Source organism: Prionailurus viverrinus, chromosome C1 (genome assembly GCF_022837055.1).
Source record: "Prionailurus viverrinus isolate Anna chromosome C1, UM_Priviv_1.0, whole genome shotgun sequence".
Taxonomy (NCBI): Eukaryota; Metazoa; Chordata; class Mammalia; order Carnivora; family Felidae; genus Prionailurus; species Prionailurus viverrinus.
In genome coordinates, this window is record NC_062568.1 from 9,229,059 (window position 1) to 9,250,388 (window position 21,330).

A 21,330-nucleotide genomic window follows, 5' to 3' on the forward strand; every position below is an offset into this window, starting at 1 on the left:
ACACTTGTCATGTGCACGGCATGATAGCTAAAAGCAAGGCGCCGAGTTTGAATGTCAGTTCTGCCACTTACTAGCTGTGCAACCTGGGGCAAGTTACTTAACCTCCCTGTGCCTCAGAGTCCTCATCTGTAAAATGGAGATACGACGGCGATACCTACTAAAACAGTTACATCGACACTAAGGTTTTTGTGGGAACGTAAGTAATACGCACAAGGCATTTAGCCGAGTGCCTCGCACTTAACAAATGTTCAACAAGCATGAGCTGTTTCTATAGCTATCACTAGGTCAGCTTCTTCAAGGAACCCGTCCCTAACCCCGCTGACCGGATCCGATCCCCCTCTCATATGGCCTCGCTTCTACTTCGAGGTGTTTCTTCCTGTTGCATACACTTTTCCGAGCCATTTCTGCCAGCCTCCATCCACCTCTGTCTTCTCCGTAGCTTTTTGAAGGCGGGGCTTTTTGTTTGTTTTCTTACCTAGAAGAGCACTTGGCACATGGCAGGTGGGCATCCAGGAGCGGATGGAGGGGTGGTGCATCGACGGATGGGTGGGTGGGTAGGTGGGTGGCTGTGTGGCCGAGTAGGCGCATGGGTGGGTGGCCGGGTGATGCACGTTCACCGTGTGCAGTTAGCCATGGCAAGCCCCTCGTGGGCCTCCTTCTAACCATGCGTTCCTTACCTTTTTATCGTTGCTTCATATTTCTTCATGCCCCCGTATCATATCTTAGTCCTACAGGTGGCAGTCAGAGGCTTTATTTACCATAATGACCACAAAAAGGGCTGAGGGGACTTCTTTAGACACGTGTTGAGCACTGATCGTGTGCCGAACATAGAGCTAGGCTCGATTCTTTTAACAAAATTTATTTGTTGTTTCGAGAGTGAGAGAGAGCACGTGCAAGTGGGAGAGGGGCAGGGAGCGAGAGAATCCCAAGCAGGCTCTGTATCGTCAGTGCAGAGCCTGACGCGGGGCCTGAACCCACAGACTGCGAGATCATGACCTGAGCCGAGGTCTGATTGTCCACCGACTGGGCCACCCGGGTGCCCTGAGCCAGGCTTGATGTTTCAAAAGTGAACGACAGGGTCCTTGCTCTGGCGCACTTGATGGTTCAGCTCGGGGAGAGAGACACGTTAAATTCGGCCGGCACAAAATACCTCGGGTATGGCAGCAGCGAGTGTTGAGCTTTATGGAAACTCCTGGGAGTTGGGGAGGAGGGTCAGAGGACATTTACTACAGGTAGAGAGTGAGCTGTGTCCTAAAGGCACAAAGGGGTTGGACTGGGTGATGTTCCCAGCAAAGGCAAGACACAGCCCTCACTGTCAGGAGCTCTAAGGTGCTTGCAGTGGCTGAAGCACAGAGCTCTAACTTCCCACAAGACGGAGGCCGCCCTTGCGTCGAATGATGGCCGTTCATGGCCTGTGTATCTTCCTTCAGGTCCTGACTTAGCGTTGGTGCCCCCTTGTGTAAGAAAGGAGTCGTGATGAAACTTACGGAGCCCTCTGGGGTCTGGGAAACCTCTGGGTGCGCGTCTTTACCACGACTTATCCAAACATTCGTTTATTGCACATCCGCGTCTTCTTGAACATCATCTAAAAGGACTTAAAGCTCTCGGGGCACCCGGGTGGCTCCGTTGGTTAAGCATCCGACTCTGGCTCAGGTCGTGATCTCGTGGTTCGTGAGTTCGAGCCCCTCATTGGGCTCTCTACTGTTGGCACAGAGCCTGCTTTGGATCCTCTGTCTCCCTCACTCTCTCCCCTCCCCCCAATAAATAAATAGATAGACAGACAGACAGACAGACAGACTTAAAGCTCTCTCTGCTGAATTAGACCTTTTTGCTTCTTCAGAAACTATTGATTTTACTCTCACCATTTAAAGAATTACAACTAGCATTTACATTACGGCACTATGTATTTTTTAAATATGCTAAGGCCAAAAGCTACAGTGAATTTCTGAACTAATTTTTCATCACTTCGGGTATCAGTGACCCCTCGTAAACGCACAGCTGGATCTTCAGAGATGGAGCAAAAGGTACGTTAACGAAAACCCAAACCGTCAAGTACAGATAGCACTCAGGAAGGATCCTCGTGGCCTCAAAGAATGTTCTGAAACTAGAGCGGTTGTCTGCTCCTTCACTCCTAACACAATCAAGACAGATGGTCTTCTACATTTTGTGGAGTGAATTTCCCCTCAAGACTGGGAGGCCTTCTAGAACAGACGCTATTTCCTTGCTTCTCTGTAATATTACACCTCGCTCAGTCCGTAACTCATAAATGTAGACACTGATTTTTAATTTTTTTTTCAACATTTTTTATTTATTTTTGGGACAGAGAGAGACAGAGCATGAACGGGGGAGGGGCAGAGAGAGAGGGAGACACAGAATCGGAAACAGGCTCCCGGCTCCGAGCCATCAGCCCAGAGCCCGACGCGGGGCCCGAACTCACGGACCTCGAGATCGTGACCTGGCTGAAGTCGGACGCTTAACCGACTGCGCCACCCAGGCGCCCCGACACTGATTTTTAGATCCAGCCCTTTTTTTCTTTTTTTTTTTAATTTATTCATTTTTGAGAGAGTGTGAGCAGGGGAGGGGCAGAGAGGGAGGGAGAGAATTCCAAGTAGGCTCCAGTGCTGTCAGCGCAGAGCCCAACTTGGGGTTCGGACTCATGAACTGTGAGATCACGACCTGAGCCGAAGTCAGACGCTTAACCGACTGAGCCACCCGGGTGCCCCTCCAGCCCTTCTTTAAAGTAGCTGTGAGGCCTTGTGGCATCAGGGATTCCAAATGCCCATCGTTTCTAAAACTTCAGGAGAAATTCAGCCTTTACCCTCAATCAGATCGCACAGGTCGAAGAGGTTGGTTTTTGACCGGCATTAAATCTACCCGGTGGTTCAGACAACAACTGCATACCTTGTGCCTATCTTGTGCCCATCGAAAACCCTCCTTGGCAGTCATTCACGCCAGTTATTAGCAAACAGAGAAATTCATCGTTAATTAATCATTTAGGCGAGTGAAATTTTCTAAACCGTGGAGTTTGTGGGGAATTCGTTGTAAAAGAATTTCTTAAGGAAAAGTCTGGTAACCTCCAAATAAAGGATATTGAAAGTCTTTATGGATTCTCAGATTTTAGCCTTAACTGTTCGGCTTTCATTTTTAGCGAGAAGAACATGAGAAGGTACAAAAAGGGTGTTGTAAATATTTCCTTTTTAAAGTGTTTTAAAGATTCCTTTGATTTTTCACTGTCCGTGATCCCACACTGCCTTTTGCCCTCAAATAGACTGCCAATCCTGAATTTTTCCCTTGCTTGTTCCGTGACTTCTCAGGTATGATCGACAATCTGCTCTCCCCAAATCTCATCGATGGTGCACTCACCAGACTGGTCCTGGTCAATGCCGTGTATTTTAAGGGTTTGTGGAAATCGCGGTTCCAACCTGAGAACACAAAGAAACGCACGTTTGTGACGGCTGATGGGAAGTCCTACCAAGTGCCCATGCTGGCCCAGCTCTCCGTGTTCCGATGCGGTAAGTGTATGCTTGGCAGGGCGCTGAGAGTGCTTTCACTTAGTCCGAGAGCAAATCTGACTTTTATTTTTCTAAAAGGGTGGGAGAGAGGAGGGCAGGATGTTTTTAAAGTTCCTGGTAAGGTTTTGTATTATTTACAAGGGTTATGTATTAATATATAATATACAGGCTCTTAGGTTGAATGTTCAGAGGACAGGTCACAAAATACGAGATGGGAAGAGGCATAAAGCGCATGAAAACGTTACAAAGTCATCACCATCTTACGTTACCAAATTAGAAATACAAGTAAAAATTAGATTTCTTTTTCACTTACCCGATTAGCAAAAATTGCAAAGATTGACAAAGCCCAGTGGTGGCTCTCATGGTGGGGAAGACATGGCTGCCCTGGTCACTGTGGGCGGAAAGAGATGTGGGGCGGGGGACTTCCTAGAAGACCATGTTGCATTGAGGAACTTCTACTCTGAAGATAATCTCACCTCAGCAAATAAATAAAAGCCAGATATGTACATATAGTGGAACGTACATGATAAACAGCTTTACAAAAGTGGAAAGATGATACAATATGTTGCTGATTTCAGAAAACAAGTTCTAGTACAACAGATGTTGATTCATCACATTTACGTAAAATGCTTTCTATATATCCATCCATCTGTAGAGACGTGTCTTGCAGGGTGTTTAATAAAATGTCAACAGTGGTAGTGTTTCAAGTGATTATTTTTCTTTATTTGAATTTGAAACTTTTTAAAACAAGCCTGTATCAGTTTTAATTTTTTTCTTAATGTTTGTTTATTTTGGAGAGAGAGAGAGAGAGAGAGAGAGAGAGCGCGCGCGCACGTGAGTGGGGGAGGGGGAGAGAGAGAGAGAGGGAGACACAGAATCCGAAGCAGGCTCCAGGCTCCGAGCTGTCAGCACAGAGCCCGGTGCGGGGCTCGAACCCGCAAGCGGTGAGATCCCAACCTGAGCCGAAGCCAGAGGCTCCACCGACTGAGCCCCCCGGGCGCCCAAGCCTGTATCAGTTTTACAGTCAGGAAAACAATGACCGAGCCCTGCTGTCATTGCCGCAGCACTGATAGATGAAGCCTGGTGATTGTTTTCTAAGCCTGGTTTCATTGAAGCATTTGTGAGCCAATTTAAATTCATCTTTTTCCTCTGCAACTTAGCCTTTATGCCTCCGATCTGTACCTGAACGTGCGGGCCCCCAGGTATCACCTTTGCATACGCTCGCTTCAGGCACCGCTCAGTATTGTGTCAGCTGCGTAATTCTCTAAATTAAGGAATGACTTAGGTGAAGAAGGCAGTAAATAAAGTCACTTTCCTTCTTACCATTCAGCTTCTAGGTAAAATTTTGGCATTCACTCAAATGTGGGTTTGTTTTTTTTTTAAAGATAATATGTATTTGAAAGCCCTGCAGAAAGATAACGTGCTCAGCAACTGAGAATAATAAAAGGCTCTTTTGGCCCAAAAGTCATTCCCTCCTTCCCGTCGGCCCCCCAGCCCTCCCTGCTCCCGGCCTGTGTTGCCAGGAAGACTTCATCAGAACACTAACATGGCTACCAACTCTTCTCTGAAGCAAAGCTGTTTTCTTTTAGGTCAATCTTTATACGCATTCTCTGTTCTAATAAAAAAAAAGGGAGGGGCCTGGGTGGCTCAGTCGGTTAAACGTCCAACTCTTGGTTTCTGCTTAGTTCATGATCTTGCGATTTGTGAGATCGAGCCCCACATTGGGCTCTGCGTTGACGGTGTGGAGTCTGCTTGGGATTCTCTCTCTCTCCCTCTCTCTCTCTCTCTCTCTCTCTCTCTCTCTCTCTTTCTGCCTCTACCCCGCTTGCTCTCTCTCTCAAATTAAAAAAAAAAAAAGTAAAGGGCCTCAATTACTGTATATCTCTGTTGCTGGAAAATAAATGTCAGTAGTTCAAGGTTAAAACGCAAGGATCCTATAGACATTCCTATGAAACGCTACTGTGTGTGTGTTTGCGGGAGTGTAACGTGTTTTCTTGAGTATATAATAGGTTCCTAGAGAGGGAGTTGCATATGCGAGTAGCTTTTCCATTAAGAACCGATTTGTCTCAGAGCACACGTGTGCACATTACAGAGAGCAGTGCGTAAATGTACTTTTCCTCAACGACTGGAACGCTGTCGAACCAAGGTGAGCTGGCTGTCTTCCCTCCACCTTCCCGAGCGCCCCCCCCCCCCCCCGGAGGCTGCATGTGTGGGCTCCCTTGCCTCCCATCCAGTTGGCTGTGGGGGGAGCTTGCAGGTGAGGCGACTTGGGGCCTTGACTTCCCGGCCCTCCCTGCGGTCCCCGGGGCTCCTGTCAGCAGGGGTGCTCAGGGGGGCTTTCTCCCTGGGTCACCATGCTTCCCTCGCCCCTGCCAGCCTACGGCTGGTGATGGTGCCCCACTGTTTGTAGCACAAGGGACTGTGCTTAGCGGTTTCGCTGCACTCTGCCCGTGCTTTAGAAGTGCTCCTGTGACCCAGCCTGGTGTCCTGCCCCCTTACTGACCTGCCCTGAATTCAGGACAGAAGGTGGAAGTCAGCCTTCTCTCCACGGTTCTCGTTCCCTCACCCCAAACCCTGGAAAACGGCTGCCATCCTTCTTGCCCCGCTCCCCGTGCCAAAGATGGGGCTGCTGTGGAGGAACCTGGGATTGGAACCTGGCTCCTGTCCTGGGCCCTGCCACGGCACAAGGATGGCCCTGTGTCGCCCTGGTTTCCCTCCTTGGCCAGCACGGTGCCTTTTTGCAGTACGACAGGGCAGATTTGTCTTGTGTCTTGTGGCCTCTGAAGAAAGCACAGCTGGTGTTTGTTTTCACGACCGCAGACCGCTTAGTTGGTCACCCACTTTCTGCCTGTCGTCGGTCTGGCCAGCACGACCGGCCAGCGCTCACAACGTGGCGGTTGCGGCTGAGACAGGCCACCAGTGAGCTCAGAGGCCTCCCTGCCCACTCACGCGACCTCTGCAGCCACCTGTCACACGTGTGCTGGGCCTCACCAAGCCGCCTCGGTCACCTTGTGGAAGCGTTGCCATTCCAACCCTCTCCCTTCCTGACCTGCCCCCGGCAAGATGCCATCAAGATCTCTGAGAAGATTCATTTAGTAGCATTACGGAGACAGGGTGGAAACTAGGAGGGGGAAACTCTTCTGACTGTATCCCATAAAGTGTAAGCCATTTGAGGATAGAAATTCTTCTAATTTAAAAGTCAAAAAAAAAAAAAAAGGCCTTGCAGTCTTTTTTTAAAGGAAGATTTTGCTCATTGCAAAATCTACAAATAAAACATAATGAGGCAGAAAGTAAATGTTCTCCTATAATCCCATTTCCCAGCATAAAAAACCCTATTAAGTGGTAGGTGTATTATTTGAGACCTTTTCTGTGCAGGTGCAAAATATGTCTATGAAACTTTTTTGCATATGGAGGATTACACTGTAATATGCTTCATACATTAGACAGTAAATCATGGAAAACTATGTGAATTCATGTGGATTTATTTGATCCTTTTACCAGCTGCAGAATATTCCATGGCATAAATTCATTATAATATCCTACGGGTCGCCATTTACTTTTTTTCCTGTAATAAACACCTCAGTGAGCATTCTTGTACTTAAATCTTTAGAACTGAGTCAGAATTTATAAAGGTAATTTCCTTGGATAGGAATTGCTGAGTCAAAAGTTCTTACAAACTTTTGATTTTACGATTATGAATTTAGACATTAAAGACTTTATTTTGGGGAAAAAAAAGACCACAAAAACTTCCAAATATATATGTATATATGTGTGGAGATATATATATATATATATATATATATATATATATATATAAAAATATACTGTGTGTATATATATATATACACTATATATATATACTGTGTATATATATATATATATACATAGTATATAAATATAATGTGTATATATGTAATATATACTGTATATATGTAATATACTGTGTATAAATATATGTGTATATAAATATACACAGTATATTTCCAGCTTCTACTCATACCTACCTATCCACATTACCTCTCTACGTGGTTGTCTATTAAGTTTTAGTTCCATAGATGAATTATATTATTGCCCTCACCCATCTGGTTCTCCTGCCATCTTCTTTAGCTCAACAAATGGCACCTGTACTCACCTAACTTGCTTAAACCACACTTTCTTCCCCATCAGCGCTCCCCAAACCCCCTTTGCATGTCAGCTAGAATATGGACCGCTATGTGCAGTGGGTGTGGTTTTTTTTGTTTCCAAATGTACATTTCAGTTTCGACTGAAGTGTAGCTGAAACAGTTCCTCAAGAGCTCAGGAATCCATAAAGCTACTTGTAGTAGGAGATAACTGGACAGGTTTTCATGTATGAAGTTTTCCTGATATTCACTATTTAAAATATTCCCTCTGAAGTTAGAGGCCGAGAAGAGTTCTTAACGTTTTAGTGAGCCTAGTTACTTCCTCCTTTTGTAGGATTTAAAGAAGGGATCAGAGTACTTTAGGGGCCTTTCCAGAAAATCTAGATCATCCCTAAAGTACCACTGACAGGATCTTCTAAATCTTCTCCATGTTTCTAATACTTGGTCGTTTGCCTGTTACCTCTCATGAAAGGATTTGTTGATCCCTACTCATCCGAGAGAAAAGACTTGTCTTCCCTTTTCATCTGTTTCCTCCTGTTTAGAAGGAATGAAACTGCTCCATTCACATTTTTATGTCCTCCGGTATCATCCCCATTAAAGAACGCTCAGTGGACTTCCCAGATGTTAAGGAATGGAGAGCCTGGGCGGGGCATTTTAATGGAAAGGTATCTGGGACAATGACAGGCTCCCTGCTGTGACGCAAGGCTCCCAAATACCCCTTCCTTGCTTGATTCACTCTGCCCTGGAGCTGTGTCCTCTGCAGCAGGTGTGATGTCTCTTGGTGGACCAGTGCTGTTTCGACTGTTTGAACGGTGACCGAACGCTCGAGAAGTACTGTGCGAAGCTGCTTCCATCAGTAGATGCAAGTTTTTACAACGTGCAAGCCTCTGTGCTGAGCACTGTGCTGTGTGTATTGTCTCGTCTAATTTTCCCAGCAACTCTGTAAGCCAGGCACTGTTATCCCATTTTATAGATAAAGACACTAAGACTTGGAGTTAAGCAACTTGCCCAAGTCCCAGAGCTAGTGTCTCAGAGTCAGGATCTGAACCCAGGTCCTAGAACTCCAGGTCTCGTGGGCTTAACCTCAGCCCTTGTCCTCTGTGGGCCGATGCTGCGAAAGCTGTCTTTTACTGATCAGGTGGAAGGCAAGATGTTATTTTTGTCCCCTGTCTCCTCAAGCCACGGAGCAAAGAAGAACGGAAGAGGTATGGCCAGGGGCATCCGAGCCAACGCTGTGCCATCAGCGCCTGTGATCAGAAGCAGAAGTGGGGCCAGGGAGAAATGAGTCATCAGGCAAGATGTGCGCGACTGGGTACAAAGTGGTTAGTGGTTATTTGTATTACTGATCAGTTAATGATGTGTTCGGTGGAGACCGGATTCACTGCTGAAGGTGGAAGCTGTCTCCCGACTCAAAAACACCCAGGCTCGTCACTTTTCATTATTCATGACCCCACTGCCTCCCATCAGAACAGTAAACATGTCTAGAAGTGGTTAACGGCTGCCTCCAGGTCCTTATTTCATGCCCTGGAGCAACCATTTCCTAACTGCTTCCTAAGTCCTAGAATTTCCCAAACAGCTTCTCAAACAGGTAGGGGCCTCCTCTTGTCTTTGAAGATTAAAAGGCTCATTAGGAAGTGATGTTTGTCCTGACTCTCCCATTGATTTTCTGGTTTCTGCCCAGACCATCTTATTACACAAGGTAAAAGGAAAGTGAAAAAAATCCCCTCTTTGATTCTCAGGCAGCCCCGAGACAGAACCGGGCTTGAGTGACAGTCCCCGCCTGTCCCAGCCGGCCAGGCCCCACAAGGTTGCCGAACGGCCCGCGGGCAAATGGAGCCGGCCGGGGACCGGGTGTACCGAGCGCTCCACGAGTTGCCCCCAGCTTTCTTCCAGAGGGAAAAACTCAAATGTCATCCTGTCATGTCACGTATTCTAAGAACTTTGCTATTCTTTCCCGTATTTTATAGCTAGAAGTGTTCGTTATGTAACGAAGACAAAGAAAGTTGGCTGTGCCTCTCGCCGCCCCCCGCAACCTCCACCCGTGGAGAACTGGCTTATCCAAGATCCCTGTCTCACATGCAGTGACTGGCGGAGGTCGTCCCCAAAGAGAAGACAAGTGAAAATCACGAGAGAAGCTCGCTTCCTCTCGTTTTCTTAAATACGTTGTCCTTCTAGGTCATTTAGAGAAGGGGGAGGAGGTAGAGAGAGCCAGCGTTCAATGGGCACCCACCACAGGCCACGCCCTGTCAGGCACCTTACATATTTTTCCTCATTTAACCGTCACGGCGACCCTGTGAGGTACACACTTTTAATATCCGTGGTATCTCCATTCTCCATACCGAGAGGCACACAGAGGTTAAGTGCCTCACCAAGGTCACCGCGTTCTTAAAAAGGCTGAAGTGTTGAGTAAAACATTTCTGAAATCTGCCAGAAATCTAGAAATGCTGGCTTTCCATTCACCTAGTTAATTTTTATAACTGGCATCACATGCCTAATGGGAAGTTTTCCCGGGACCCTATGGCATGCTGTGTGGAATATTCTTTCCCGGGGAGGCCGGGGCCTCTCTGGACCATGTACCCTCCGAGCTGGGCTCCCAGCTGGCACCCTTCATGGGTGCGCTTTCTTTTTTAGAAGCTTTTTTTTTTTTTCAAGTTTATTTATTTTGACAGCATGCAAGCAGGACAGGGCAGAGAGAGAGAGAGAGAGAGAGAGAGAGAGAGAGAATCCCAAGTAGGCTCTCAGCTGACAGCACAGAGCCCGATAACAGGGCTTGAACTCACACACCACGAGATCATGACCTGAGCTGAAATCAGATGCTGAACCGGCTGACCCCGCCCGGGTGCCTTATGAATGTGCTTTCATCAGCTCCAACCGGTCCGCACACAGTTGTGCTGATCAGTTGCTGAATATTTTGAATATTTCACATGAGATGAGAGGGTTCTAGGATCAAATTAGCTTGGGAAACCTGCGGAAAGCCAAACAGCTTTCTTTCCTTCAGAATGACTCGGAGCCTTTACGGTACTGGGGTCTGTTATGAATCCGTAGGAAGAATCGATTCAGTGCCGTGTGGAATCTGTCTACTGAGCGTCCTGCAGGACGGGTGCTCTGTAGACCAACATTTTGAGAAGCGCTGGTCTAAATCGTTCTCGGGCTTTTATTTGTAAGTACAAATACCATAAGGTATCGAAAAGCCGTAAGGACAATGACCAGAATGGGTGAATTGTGAATAGGGAGTTGCGTTAGTGAACTACAAAGGTCATTGTTGGCATGAGACATACTGAGCCTGAGTCCTGGGGCTCCACTGCTCACTTAGCCCACGTGTCCCTTGGCAAGTTACTTAATTTCTGTAAGCGCAGCCCCCCGGGTGTAAAACAGGACTGCGTGCCCTACCTCGGGGCACGCTGTAGATTGTAAATGTGTTGGGGTGGTTGGGGGTTGGCGTGGGTTGGGTTGGGGTGGAGTGGCTGGTGTGGCTCCTACACAATGGAGCCGTTCATCCCTTTCTCCTTCCTCTTCACATGCTCACATAGGCTCAGCCAAAAGAACTGTTCTCAGGCAGCCCAAATTCATTCTCTTATTCACATGATAGGGGTCAGCTTCTTGCAAAGTACTGTATTCTAAGCGCCTCATGATCCAGTTAAATTCCACTCAACGGAATTTTTGGTGACGCCCCAAGGCATTCTGTTAAGACAGATCTCAACTGAAGAAAGGGAATTATTTACCAGGGGAAAGAAGAAATAACGGTCCTTATCTTTGTCTTTCTAAGGAAACTATATTTGGAAAAGAGAAGTTTCCAAACGGAACCGCTCTCTGCCCTCTGAGGCCACCCACGTGATCAGCACTCGCTCCTGCCCCTCTCAGAAGTCATCAGGGGATGCACTGAACCTGCCTCTGATTTCTTTAGGGTCTACAAGCACCCCCAACGATTTATGGTACAACTTCATCGAACTGCCCTACCACGGAGAAAGCATCAGCATGCTGATCGCGCTGCCCACGGAGAGCTCCACCCCGCTGACGGCCATCATCCCTCACATCAGCACCAAGACCATAGACAGCTGGATGAGCACGATGGTGCCCAAGAGGGTACAGGTCATCTTGCCCAAGTAAGAGCGCTCGGTCCCTGATGGCGGTTGTGTCAGGTGCCAGACAACGTGGGGCTAAGACATGGCGTGTCGTGAGGCCTGATTTATTTTGCAGAAATTGCCTGGAGAGAATACAAGGGTCTGCTTTTGGAGAAGCTTTTTGCTTTTCTTTCTTTCTTTTTTTTTTTTTTTTCCAATCCCTGTGCCTTTCATACGGCAGGATAATGACAGTGGAGAAGAAAAGAAGGCAGCCTGACCTCTGACCTCAAGCTCCTTATGCCATTTTGAGAGCTTTTAACATATTTAGTTTTGTCCCCAAGACTGAAAAATACATGTATAATGGCACGGTAAAGGTTCGTAGCGTTTTGATGAGGAGTTTCATGTTAGTCTTCTTAAGTTTTAGCTGGAAGCTTCTGAAGGCCAAGGTCTGAAAGCTAGGTGGTAAGGGAATATTTTGAAACCATTCAGGCAGAATTCTTGTATTAGTATCTATGGTAGGTTTTTTTTTTATTACTATACCCTGAAAGTGTAATATTGGTGGAATTTGAACTGTTATGACTTGAAGCCAAGGGAAAAGTCATCCTAAATTCTGCCCAAATCCTGAATTTCTGTCAACTCCAAGAATGCTTTACCCAGACCCATGAAAGAGGCAGCGAACGTCCCCTGACTGGTGATTGTGCCACCAGCGTCCAGGGCTTTTAAGCACCCACGTCTCGGGGTGGTAAAGCTACCTTCCAGTTCTAAAAGCTTTTACTTCTCTAGTCACTGAGTTAAGTAATCAGAGAAGCCCATTCATAATAAGTATTAGCAATCCTCCCAGGAGTGTGTGTGTGTGTGTGCATGTGTGTGTGTGTGTGTGTATGTGTGTGTGTGTGTGTGTGTACGTGTGTGAAATGAGCCTTCATGTCGGCAGTGCTTGATGTAAATGAATAAGATGGTAAGTGTACATTACAGAATGACGTAATAGGTAAAGCACAACAATAGTGGTAAATTATCATTGGAGTCCGTCTGCCCGCCTACCCTTTGCTCTTCCCTCAGATGGGATAAAACCTGGTAAAACATCCTCTGACGATAGGTTTACTAACTGACATTTACATATGTACGGCTGGAAGGCCAGATAGATCGCAAGTATCCAAGAAACCCAAGGTTACGCCCCAACACCCGTAGCATAAGTTCTCACCTATTCCTAATGTTTGTTCCAGTCTTAACGGTAAGATGCTTTCATAATCTCAACAAGAGTGAGCAGGAATGTGTCTCCTCTCTTTTGACCAATCCCGCTAAGGACGGTGGTTCTTACAGCAGCCATGATGATGGCTCTTCAGTTGGCAATGGGGGAAAAGTGGAGATATTCGGGGGGGTATTCCAGATACCCCCCCCCATCAGCATAAGGGAGGGTGCTTCAGCGGATCTGCCTAGGTACCGGAATGGGGAAGCCCGTCGCACACGAGGGGGTGACCACCCCCTTTCCTGTCATGGTGTCCTCATTTTGCTAGCAAAGTGCTCGAGAGATGACTTGTCCTCTAACTTAAATCTTGGAAGTGCAACTTCAGACACAGTTTAGACTGGTGTTCAGAGCATACTTACAAAGGAATCGCTTTGTCAACGTCTCCCCACCGGCACGGGTTCCACCCTCTTACATCATTTACGGTGTAATGATTTCCCCCTATTTTCTCCTTTCCTGCTAGGTTCACGGCGGTAGCACAAACAGATCTGAAGGAGCCGCTGAAGGTGCTCGGCATCACCGAGATGTTTGATCCATCAAGAGCAAATTTTTCGAAAATAACAAGTATGTTCGATTTAAACCCCATTCTGAAACTTGAAGACTGTTACAAACTGGGTCTCTGATTCGTTCAGAAAGAAAAGGTCAAAATTAGGAGTGTGTTGCCCTGAAACCCTCCCAGATTTAGTCTGATTCGTCACCAAATGATGCCGCTCATCCTCCGTCGTTTAGATCAGCGTAAATCACCTGTCCCCACATTTCACGTGCACGTTTCAGGTGAAGCCCGAGTGAGTCGACACCGTTAAACAAGCACTTCGTGTATTGTCTTCATTACTTAAAAATTTAGCTCTTAGATAGTAGTCTTTCTCTTCCAAATGCAAACGATTCCCCGGTGTTTGCAAAAATCAAGGTTTTTGAACTCTCAGATACTTGCTTCCATCAAACAATAACAGGCATGCACCATATCCAGGTGTGTTAATGCCCATTAATCCGGGATCATGCGAATTCAAAGGGTCTGATGAGAAGCTTTCTTTGCCAGAGCATCTAGGACACAGCTGGTGTCGTATCACCTCGTTTGCCAATATATGCACCTTTTCCCAGAGTGATATTCAATAGTCGGTTCTTGGTCTTTTTAATTTGGAGCACAGCAGCCTCCTTCCAGAGAAAAGTCACGGCTTAAACATTATTTGTACTCCTTTCCTGTTTTCCCCCTCGACAAGCTCATTACCAATCTCGATGGCCTGCAGGCGAGCACCTGTGTACCCGTCCTAGGGCTCCATCCACACTGTGTCCCTGGCGAACTTGCAGCCACAGGGATATTTTGACGCTCTTTCGTCCTCAGGAATCCGGACTCTGGCCCCCGGTCCAGCAGCATGACCATCACCTGGGAGCTTGTTTCAAGGGCACACTCTTGGGTCTCAGCCAGACCTCCTGAATCAGAATCATTTTAACAGGATTCCTCGGCCCAGTGAAGTTAGCCTTGTTTCATTGTTTTCCCCTTCGGGGTTCTCTTCTGTGGTCTACATACCACGTAGTGGCCATGGGAGTTCGCGGGTGCTCGAAGGAGGACCAGGTGCCTGAAGTTCCCCTGAGGGGTGATGTTTAACTCGCAGGTGACATGCGCCCTGCAGATGTCCCCCTCTCATTCCCCATCGGCCGTATTAGAGCCCAGCATCCATGCAGGTGAAAACCAGGGGACACAGAAAGCACTTTTTCCCTTTGCATCCAGACCCATGTCCCACCAAGGCTAGCGTTAACTTCCGTTCGTGTTCTCCTCGAATGCTACGGCCAGCGGGTATCGCTGGAGCGATAAGAATCTGCTGAGAAGGAAAGTTAATTCACTAGAAGGTTCTAGAGGCACAGTTGCAGTTCTGAGTCTGGTTCCAAACCCTTCTTACCCTCCACACTCTTCTCACTGATATGGCTATGAGATGAGTGGCTTTTGTGGTGAAGAGTGAGCACTTACTCTGCCAGTAACCAGCCGTAAGACTTGAGGACAGATTTCTTAACACTCAGTTTCCCCATCTGTAAATCCCCTCTGTAATCTTCCCTGGATCTGACATTCTGTACTGAAAAATAATATTGTTGCCTTGTTTCTTCTGGAAAACTGGACTTCCTTTTTTAAAGCTCTGCTCTTTTTATTTATTTATGTTTTACACAATCCTTAGCGATCAGAGTTGAATTGACAGAGGCACTAACACATCCAGGGAAGGGGAGTCCCTCCTCCGAAGCGAAACCACAGTTCGCTTGGCAGAGATTGAAACTCACTGCAGGTCGATAGTCCTCCCACAACCTCCAGTCACCAGACCAGAAGAGGTCACTTCTCCTGACACCTTTTAAGAACTGGAATTTGCCATGGATTTGAAGTCGCTCCCGCAGCCAAACCGATGGCCCGCATATCAAATAAATGCTGTTTTTGTTTCATTTTCCGGAAACAGGGTCAGAAAACCTTCACGTCTCTCAAATCTTGCAAAAAGCAAAAATTGAAGTCAGTGAAGACGGAACGAAAGCTTCAGCAGCAACAAGTAAGAACTGGGTCGTGAGCCAGGACCGGCTGGGGTGCAGGGGGAGGGAGCGTGCTGCGGTCCACCCATCAACGTAGCAGATACGCAGCCAACCCTGTTTTCATCCGGTCACCGTGGGTTGCCCCCCAGGTGACAGTGGTGAATTTAGACAGGTTAAGGACCTGCACCCTCAAAGCTCAGAGTCTGTTTCGTAAAGGAAAGCCCTTCGGTGCGAGCAATTCCTCCGGGACAAGAGTCCATATGTTTTTTTGGTAAAGAGCTAGGTAGTGTGTGTTTTCTGCCTCGTGGGCGGTCCTGTCTCTGCCACAACTTCTCAACGCTGCCATTGTGGTGTGAAGGCAGGACAGAGGATATAAGCCCATGGGCGCGGCTGTGTTCCAGTAAAGCTTTATGTATTTATAAAGGCAGGATCCGACTCCTCAGACCTGGCCTGGGGACAATGGTTTGCCGACCCCTGCCCTTGGGAAGGTTAAAGCAGATGCTGGCTTCTTCTTGGCAGGAAAACCCAATCGTCATATTGAAACATAAAATAATAGCCACTCGCCATGGGAAATAGGCAGCCAGGTTGGATCCAGGACGAAGTGAAGAATTAGCAAGCAGCTGTTGAATTCCCAGGACGGCTGTGCAGCCTCCTCTGATAATTAGAACCTCCACATCTGCTTTCTCCTCATGGTTTATATGATGAAGGAGAAAATAGAGCGATCTTAGGTTGGTCTCTGTACCCCCTCATTATCCATCTGAGATGGGGTAAACAGGTCTGGCCAAACTCTGCAAACTCATAAAGTGAATATCCTAGTAGGCTTGTAACTGGGTCACATATTTCTGGTCGTTAAAAGGTACCGTTTATGCTCCGAATAGACACTTTATGGCCTTTCTAGAATAAACACTTAATTTGTAATCCTTTAAAATAGCATTAAAAACAAAGACCTAGAATAACAGCACTTAGAATTCTCAAGATGCCTTTGTCTCTTCTAGGTGATGATAAGTGAGAACCGAATGCTGCCCGTTATTGGCCAGTTTTGCCAATTAGTGTAACTATCAGGACTGGCTACGTTAATTTGCACGGCCCCGTGCAAAATGTGAATATGGAGCCCTTACTGAAAACTTGCTAAGAATTTCAAGACAGGGGCAGCAGAGCCCTGACCCGAGTGTGGGGTTCTCGCGAGCGTGACTGCCCAGTCACACGCCCAGGAGGCCAGCCCTGCTGGGTCGGTCAGCAGGGCTGCTATAGCAAGGGGCCACAGACTGGGGGGGCTTAAGCAGCAGAAGTTTATGTCTGACAGTTCTGGAGGCCGGAAGCCCAAGGTCAAGGGCTGCTTTCTGCCTGTGTCCTCACGTGGCCTTTTGTCTTACACGCACATCCCTCCTGGCTCCCTATCTTCTTATGAGGACACCAGCGCCATTGGATTTGGGCCCCGCCTTCATGACCTCATTCAGATTTCGATACCTTGGGAGTTAGGGCTTCAACATACGGATTTCGAGGGGATACGGTTCAGTCCAGAAGACCTGCTAACCTGCTAACCGTTGACTGCTTTTCAGTCACCCTGGGTTGGGGGATTTTCCCCAACATAAGTGGAGATGTTTCCTTTGTGACATTAAGCCCAAGCCATTAGCGCTTTGTGGGGTTTGAGGAAGGGAACCGGGCCATCGCGGAAAAAGCAGTGCCATGATGCCCGGCACCTGCCCTCCTGTGAGGCCTTGAGACAAGCTTATTAAACCCAGGCCACCGGGGCGCCTGGGTGGCGCAGTCGGTTAAGCGTCCGACTTCAGCCAGGTCACCATCTCGCGGTCTGTGAGTTCGAGCCCCGCGTCAGGCTCTGGGCTGATGGCTCGGAGCCTGGAGCCTGTTTCCGATTCTGTGTCTCCCTCTCTCTCTGCCCCTCCCCCGTTCATGCTCTGTCTCTCTCTGTCCCCCCCAAAAAAATAAATAAATAAACGTTGAAAAAAAAAAAAAAACCCAGGCCATGGGGCACCTGGGTGGCTCAGTCAGTTAAGCGTCCAGCTCGAGATCTCAGCTCGGTTCGTGAGATCAAGCCCCGCATCAGGCTCTGCGCCGACAGTGTGGAGCCTGCTCGGGATTCTCTCTCTCCCCTGCTCTGTCCCTCCCCTCGCCACACTGCACTCGCTCTCTCTCTGAAAATAAATAAGTAAACATTAAAAAACAAGAAAACTGAAGCCGCCACGGGTAAGTTTGGCAGAGTAAGCATGACTGGGACTCTGGGCCTAAAACGGTTTGCTGTCTAAGTCGAGCGTCTACACCCGACGGGTTGAACAGCAACACGAGGTCGCAGGTCCCAGATGAGTGAGTGGTCTCCGTTACCACGCAAAGGAGAACTACCGAAGGAAAAGTCACAGACAAAACGGTCGAACGCTAAGCTGGGCCTGGGTGTACAGAAGGGATTTGGCTGAGCTAAGAGGACCAGTGGCCTTCATCAGCAAGGCAGACGGTATGAATACAAAACAGCTAATAATAACAGTGAATATGCATTAGGTGTCGTTCAGTGGCAGGCACTGTTCTAAGAGCTTATAATAGTTTTTATGCCACTTAATCCTCGTAAAAAGCCTACGGAGTAAGTACATTTGTTAAGGACGATGGTACTTGTGTAGACTGAATGAGACACCCAAGTGGAAAGGGCCTGGGCCACGGTAGGTGTTCCGTAAATGGTGACCGTTGGGCCTGTTCTAACCTGGCCAGCCCAAGGGACGGGAATTGTGTCCCCGAACTCCAGCATGGAAGATCCAGCCAGCCTGCTGCCCTGCTGGCCTCACGCTGGGTGTAACACATTTTCTCTCTCTTCCTGTAGCTGCGATTCTAATTGCAAGGTCGTCACCTCCCTGGTTTATAGTAGACAGACCCTTTCTATTTTTCATCCGACATAATCCCACAGGTAAGTGATTCTTCCCTTCTGTTGCTCACTGGCTGTTAACATTCAGAAAGGTCCCCAGAATCCTAGTGAAATCCAACCTTGCTGTTCTAATTCCACTCCCTTGTGTTATGCAAACACTGAAGAATAGAACCGCCCACCTTAAAGAGATAAGAAAATCCAGGCCGCGTTTACAGAGTGTGATGGAATCTTGTGAAGGCTGATTTTAGATTTGTTGGTTGGTTTGTTTTTAACATAGAGCTCTGCAGCCCTTTTGGGGGTTTCTGATGTCTTTTGATTTTTTGGTCCATATTCTGATAAATGTAGTAGTTCAATTTTATAAGAAACCACACGTCGTCAACCTCTATGAGCCCTCTCTGTTGTTCCGGCCTGAGGATTGTTAATTCGATAAATCTTGGCTTTGTAAGTCACAGGCTCAGAGTTGGCTCTGTGCTTTAGCTTTTGTCTTGAAACTGTGGGTAACAATAGTGCTTACCTCTTAGTACAATTATGAGGATTAAGTAAAGGGGGCACCTGGGTGGCTCAGCTGGTTAAGCGTCTGACTCAATTTTGACTCAGGGCATGATCTCACAGTTTCTGAGTTCAAACCCCACATTGGTCTCAGCATAGGCTCTGTGTGGAGCCTACTTGGGATTCTCTCCCTCTCTCTCTGCCCCTCCCCAACTTGTGCTTTCTCCCTTTTCTCCTCTCTCTCTCTCTCTCTCTCTCTCTCTCTCAAGCTTTAAAAAAAAAAAGGAGAAGATTATCTTTGTGGAGAGGTTGGCTTCATGTTTGTTCAGAGTAGAAACAAGTACATTTCAGCATTTACCCCTTTTTTAATCAGTAACACCAAGAAGTTCCTTATCCTTTTGTCTCACTGCATCTTTAATGTCATAATTAGTGTTCTCCTGAACCAAAGTCCAATATGGGAGCCTCTAGCCACACGTGGCTATTTAACTTTTAATTAATTAAAATGAATTATCTTTTAGGGGCATCTGGGTGGCTCAGTTGGTTGGGCGTCTGACTTCGGCTTAGGTCGTGATCTCCTGTTCATGGGTTCGAGCCCCGCATCGGGTTCTGTGCTGACAACTCAGAGCCTGGGGCCTGCTTTGGATCCTGTGTCTTCCTCTCTGTCTGCCCCTCCCCTGCTCATGCTCTGTCTCTGTCTCTCTCAAAAATGTATAAACATAAAAAAAAAAGAAACATAGATTAAAATTCAGTTTCTTAGCTAAGCCATATTTCAAGGGCTCAATAGCCACTGTGACTAGTAGCTACCATATTGGACAATGAAACTATAGACCATTTCCATCACTGCAGAAAGTTGTGTTGGACAGCTCTAGGGACTATCCCTTATTTTACGCGCCTTCTGTCTTATTTTATGAAATGGTTTTTATAGAGTCACGCTCTGTTTCCCCTTAATTGTATAGGTGCTGTCTTATTCATGGGGCAGATAAACCAACCGTGAAGAGTATACAGAAGAAACCATGCAAAAGCAAAGACTACTTTGTGACGAAGAAAACTCCTTTCCTACACCTTTCATAGTTCTGTTAAATATTTTTGTACATTTCTTCCTTTTTCAAAACTAGTTCTTGGGAACAGAGACTCAATGATGCAAGCATTTTTGTCCCGGGATATATATCAAAGGGAAAAAGGGGCAGGATGGCTGGAACACTGTACTGACAAATGAATAGAAAGGCTTCAAAATGTCTAAAAAACGCTTTAAACTACTGAGCAGGTACCTAGGCTAACCCTCCCGAGTATTTACTGTCCAGTTCAGGAGTTTTGTTCTGTTTACACGTGTGGCATTTCAGAAGAAATGTAATCAGTGTGATGGGGGGAAAAAAACCCACAACACATTTTATGGTGGCTTTTACTTTTTTATGAAAAAATATATATATTATCGGCCTTTTTAATTCTTTTGTTTTGGTCCCATCCAAAGTCTTGATAGTAAGCATTATTTTGGGGGTAGAAATAGTGAAATCTCTAGCCTCTTTGTGTTGTTGTTGTTGTTGTTGTTGTTGTTTTATATAATGCATGTATTCACTAAAATAAAGTTTAAAAAACTAACGTCTTGCTAGACAAGGTTTGCTCTTGTGCAGTGTGCCTGTCACTACTGGTCTGTACTCTCTGGATTTGCATTTTTGTATTTTGTACAAAGTAAAAATAAAGTGTTATGAGTAGTAAAAAAAAAAAATGCCGTTTCTCTGTTATTGAAAATACAACAAAAGAAACAGAGCCTTTTAAAGGTACTTAAACCTCTTCTAAACCTTTGCACTCAGGCAAACGGCAGAAAACCAAAGCCCTTGGCCTTCTCCTACTCCTTTCCTCTAACGCCAGACACTGTTCCCTGCTTCACTACCCGTCCGTGCCTGAGTCGCCGCAGGGGAGTAAGTATGAAGGCAGTCCCAGCCCTGGTCTCAGCGCTGGCTCCCTCGGGGGCGTGTCCCCAGCGTTCAAGGTAAAGACCGGTTTTGTAGCAAGTGCGCAAAGAAGACGCCCGGTGCCGACATTCTTGGGAACTGAGTGAGGGGTACGTGTTTCACTTCTGGTGATGGGCTGGAGGGTCTGTTTTCTAAAATGGCAAGATGTATTTTTGTCTTTTGTTTTTGGAGAACTCATCACGTTTCTAAAATCAGAATGGTTTAAAATATGTATCTAGACTTCAAAACATTTTTTCCTTTTTTTTTTTTTTTTCTTAAACCCGTGAGCTCTACTCATCACTCTTTTGAGAGGGAGAGAGAGAGAACCTTGAACAGGCTCCACACCCAGCGCGGAGCCCAACGCGGGGCTTGATCTCGAGATCGTGACCTGAGCCAAGAGCAAGAGTCAGATGCTCAACGGACTGAGCCGCCCAGGTGCCCAGCATCATTCTTTATGCATCAAAACCGCACATTCAGCACTCCAACAGTTTGTCATTCTTATTTGTCACGTCGGCTGAGCTTTGCTGTTTGCAACTATTTGAGTACTTTAAGTATGGATATTTTGGTTAGCCAAGAGAGAAAGGAAA

General features: G+C 46.8%; 1 protein-coding gene across 1 annotated transcript in view; it reads left to right on the top strand.

Moving 5' to 3' along the window:
- SERPINE2 (serpin family E member 2) overlaps positions 1-19,915 on the top strand; it is a 62,814-nt gene extending 42,899 nt beyond the window's left edge. The window contains exons 4-9 of the mRNA XM_047872060.1: positions 3,315-3,512; positions 11,538-11,736; positions 13,401-13,501; positions 15,373-15,459; positions 18,264-18,347; positions 19,751-19,915. Of these exons, the coding sequence (XP_047728016.1) occupies positions 3,315-3,512; positions 11,538-11,736; positions 13,401-13,501; positions 15,373-15,459; positions 18,264-18,347; positions 19,751-19,788 (707 nt within the window). The 3' untranslated portion in view covers positions 19,789-19,915. The remainder of the gene's footprint in view (positions 1-3,314; positions 3,513-11,537; positions 11,737-13,400; positions 13,502-15,372; positions 15,460-18,263; positions 18,348-19,750) is intronic.
- Positions 19,916-21,330: the final 1,415 nt, after the last annotated feature.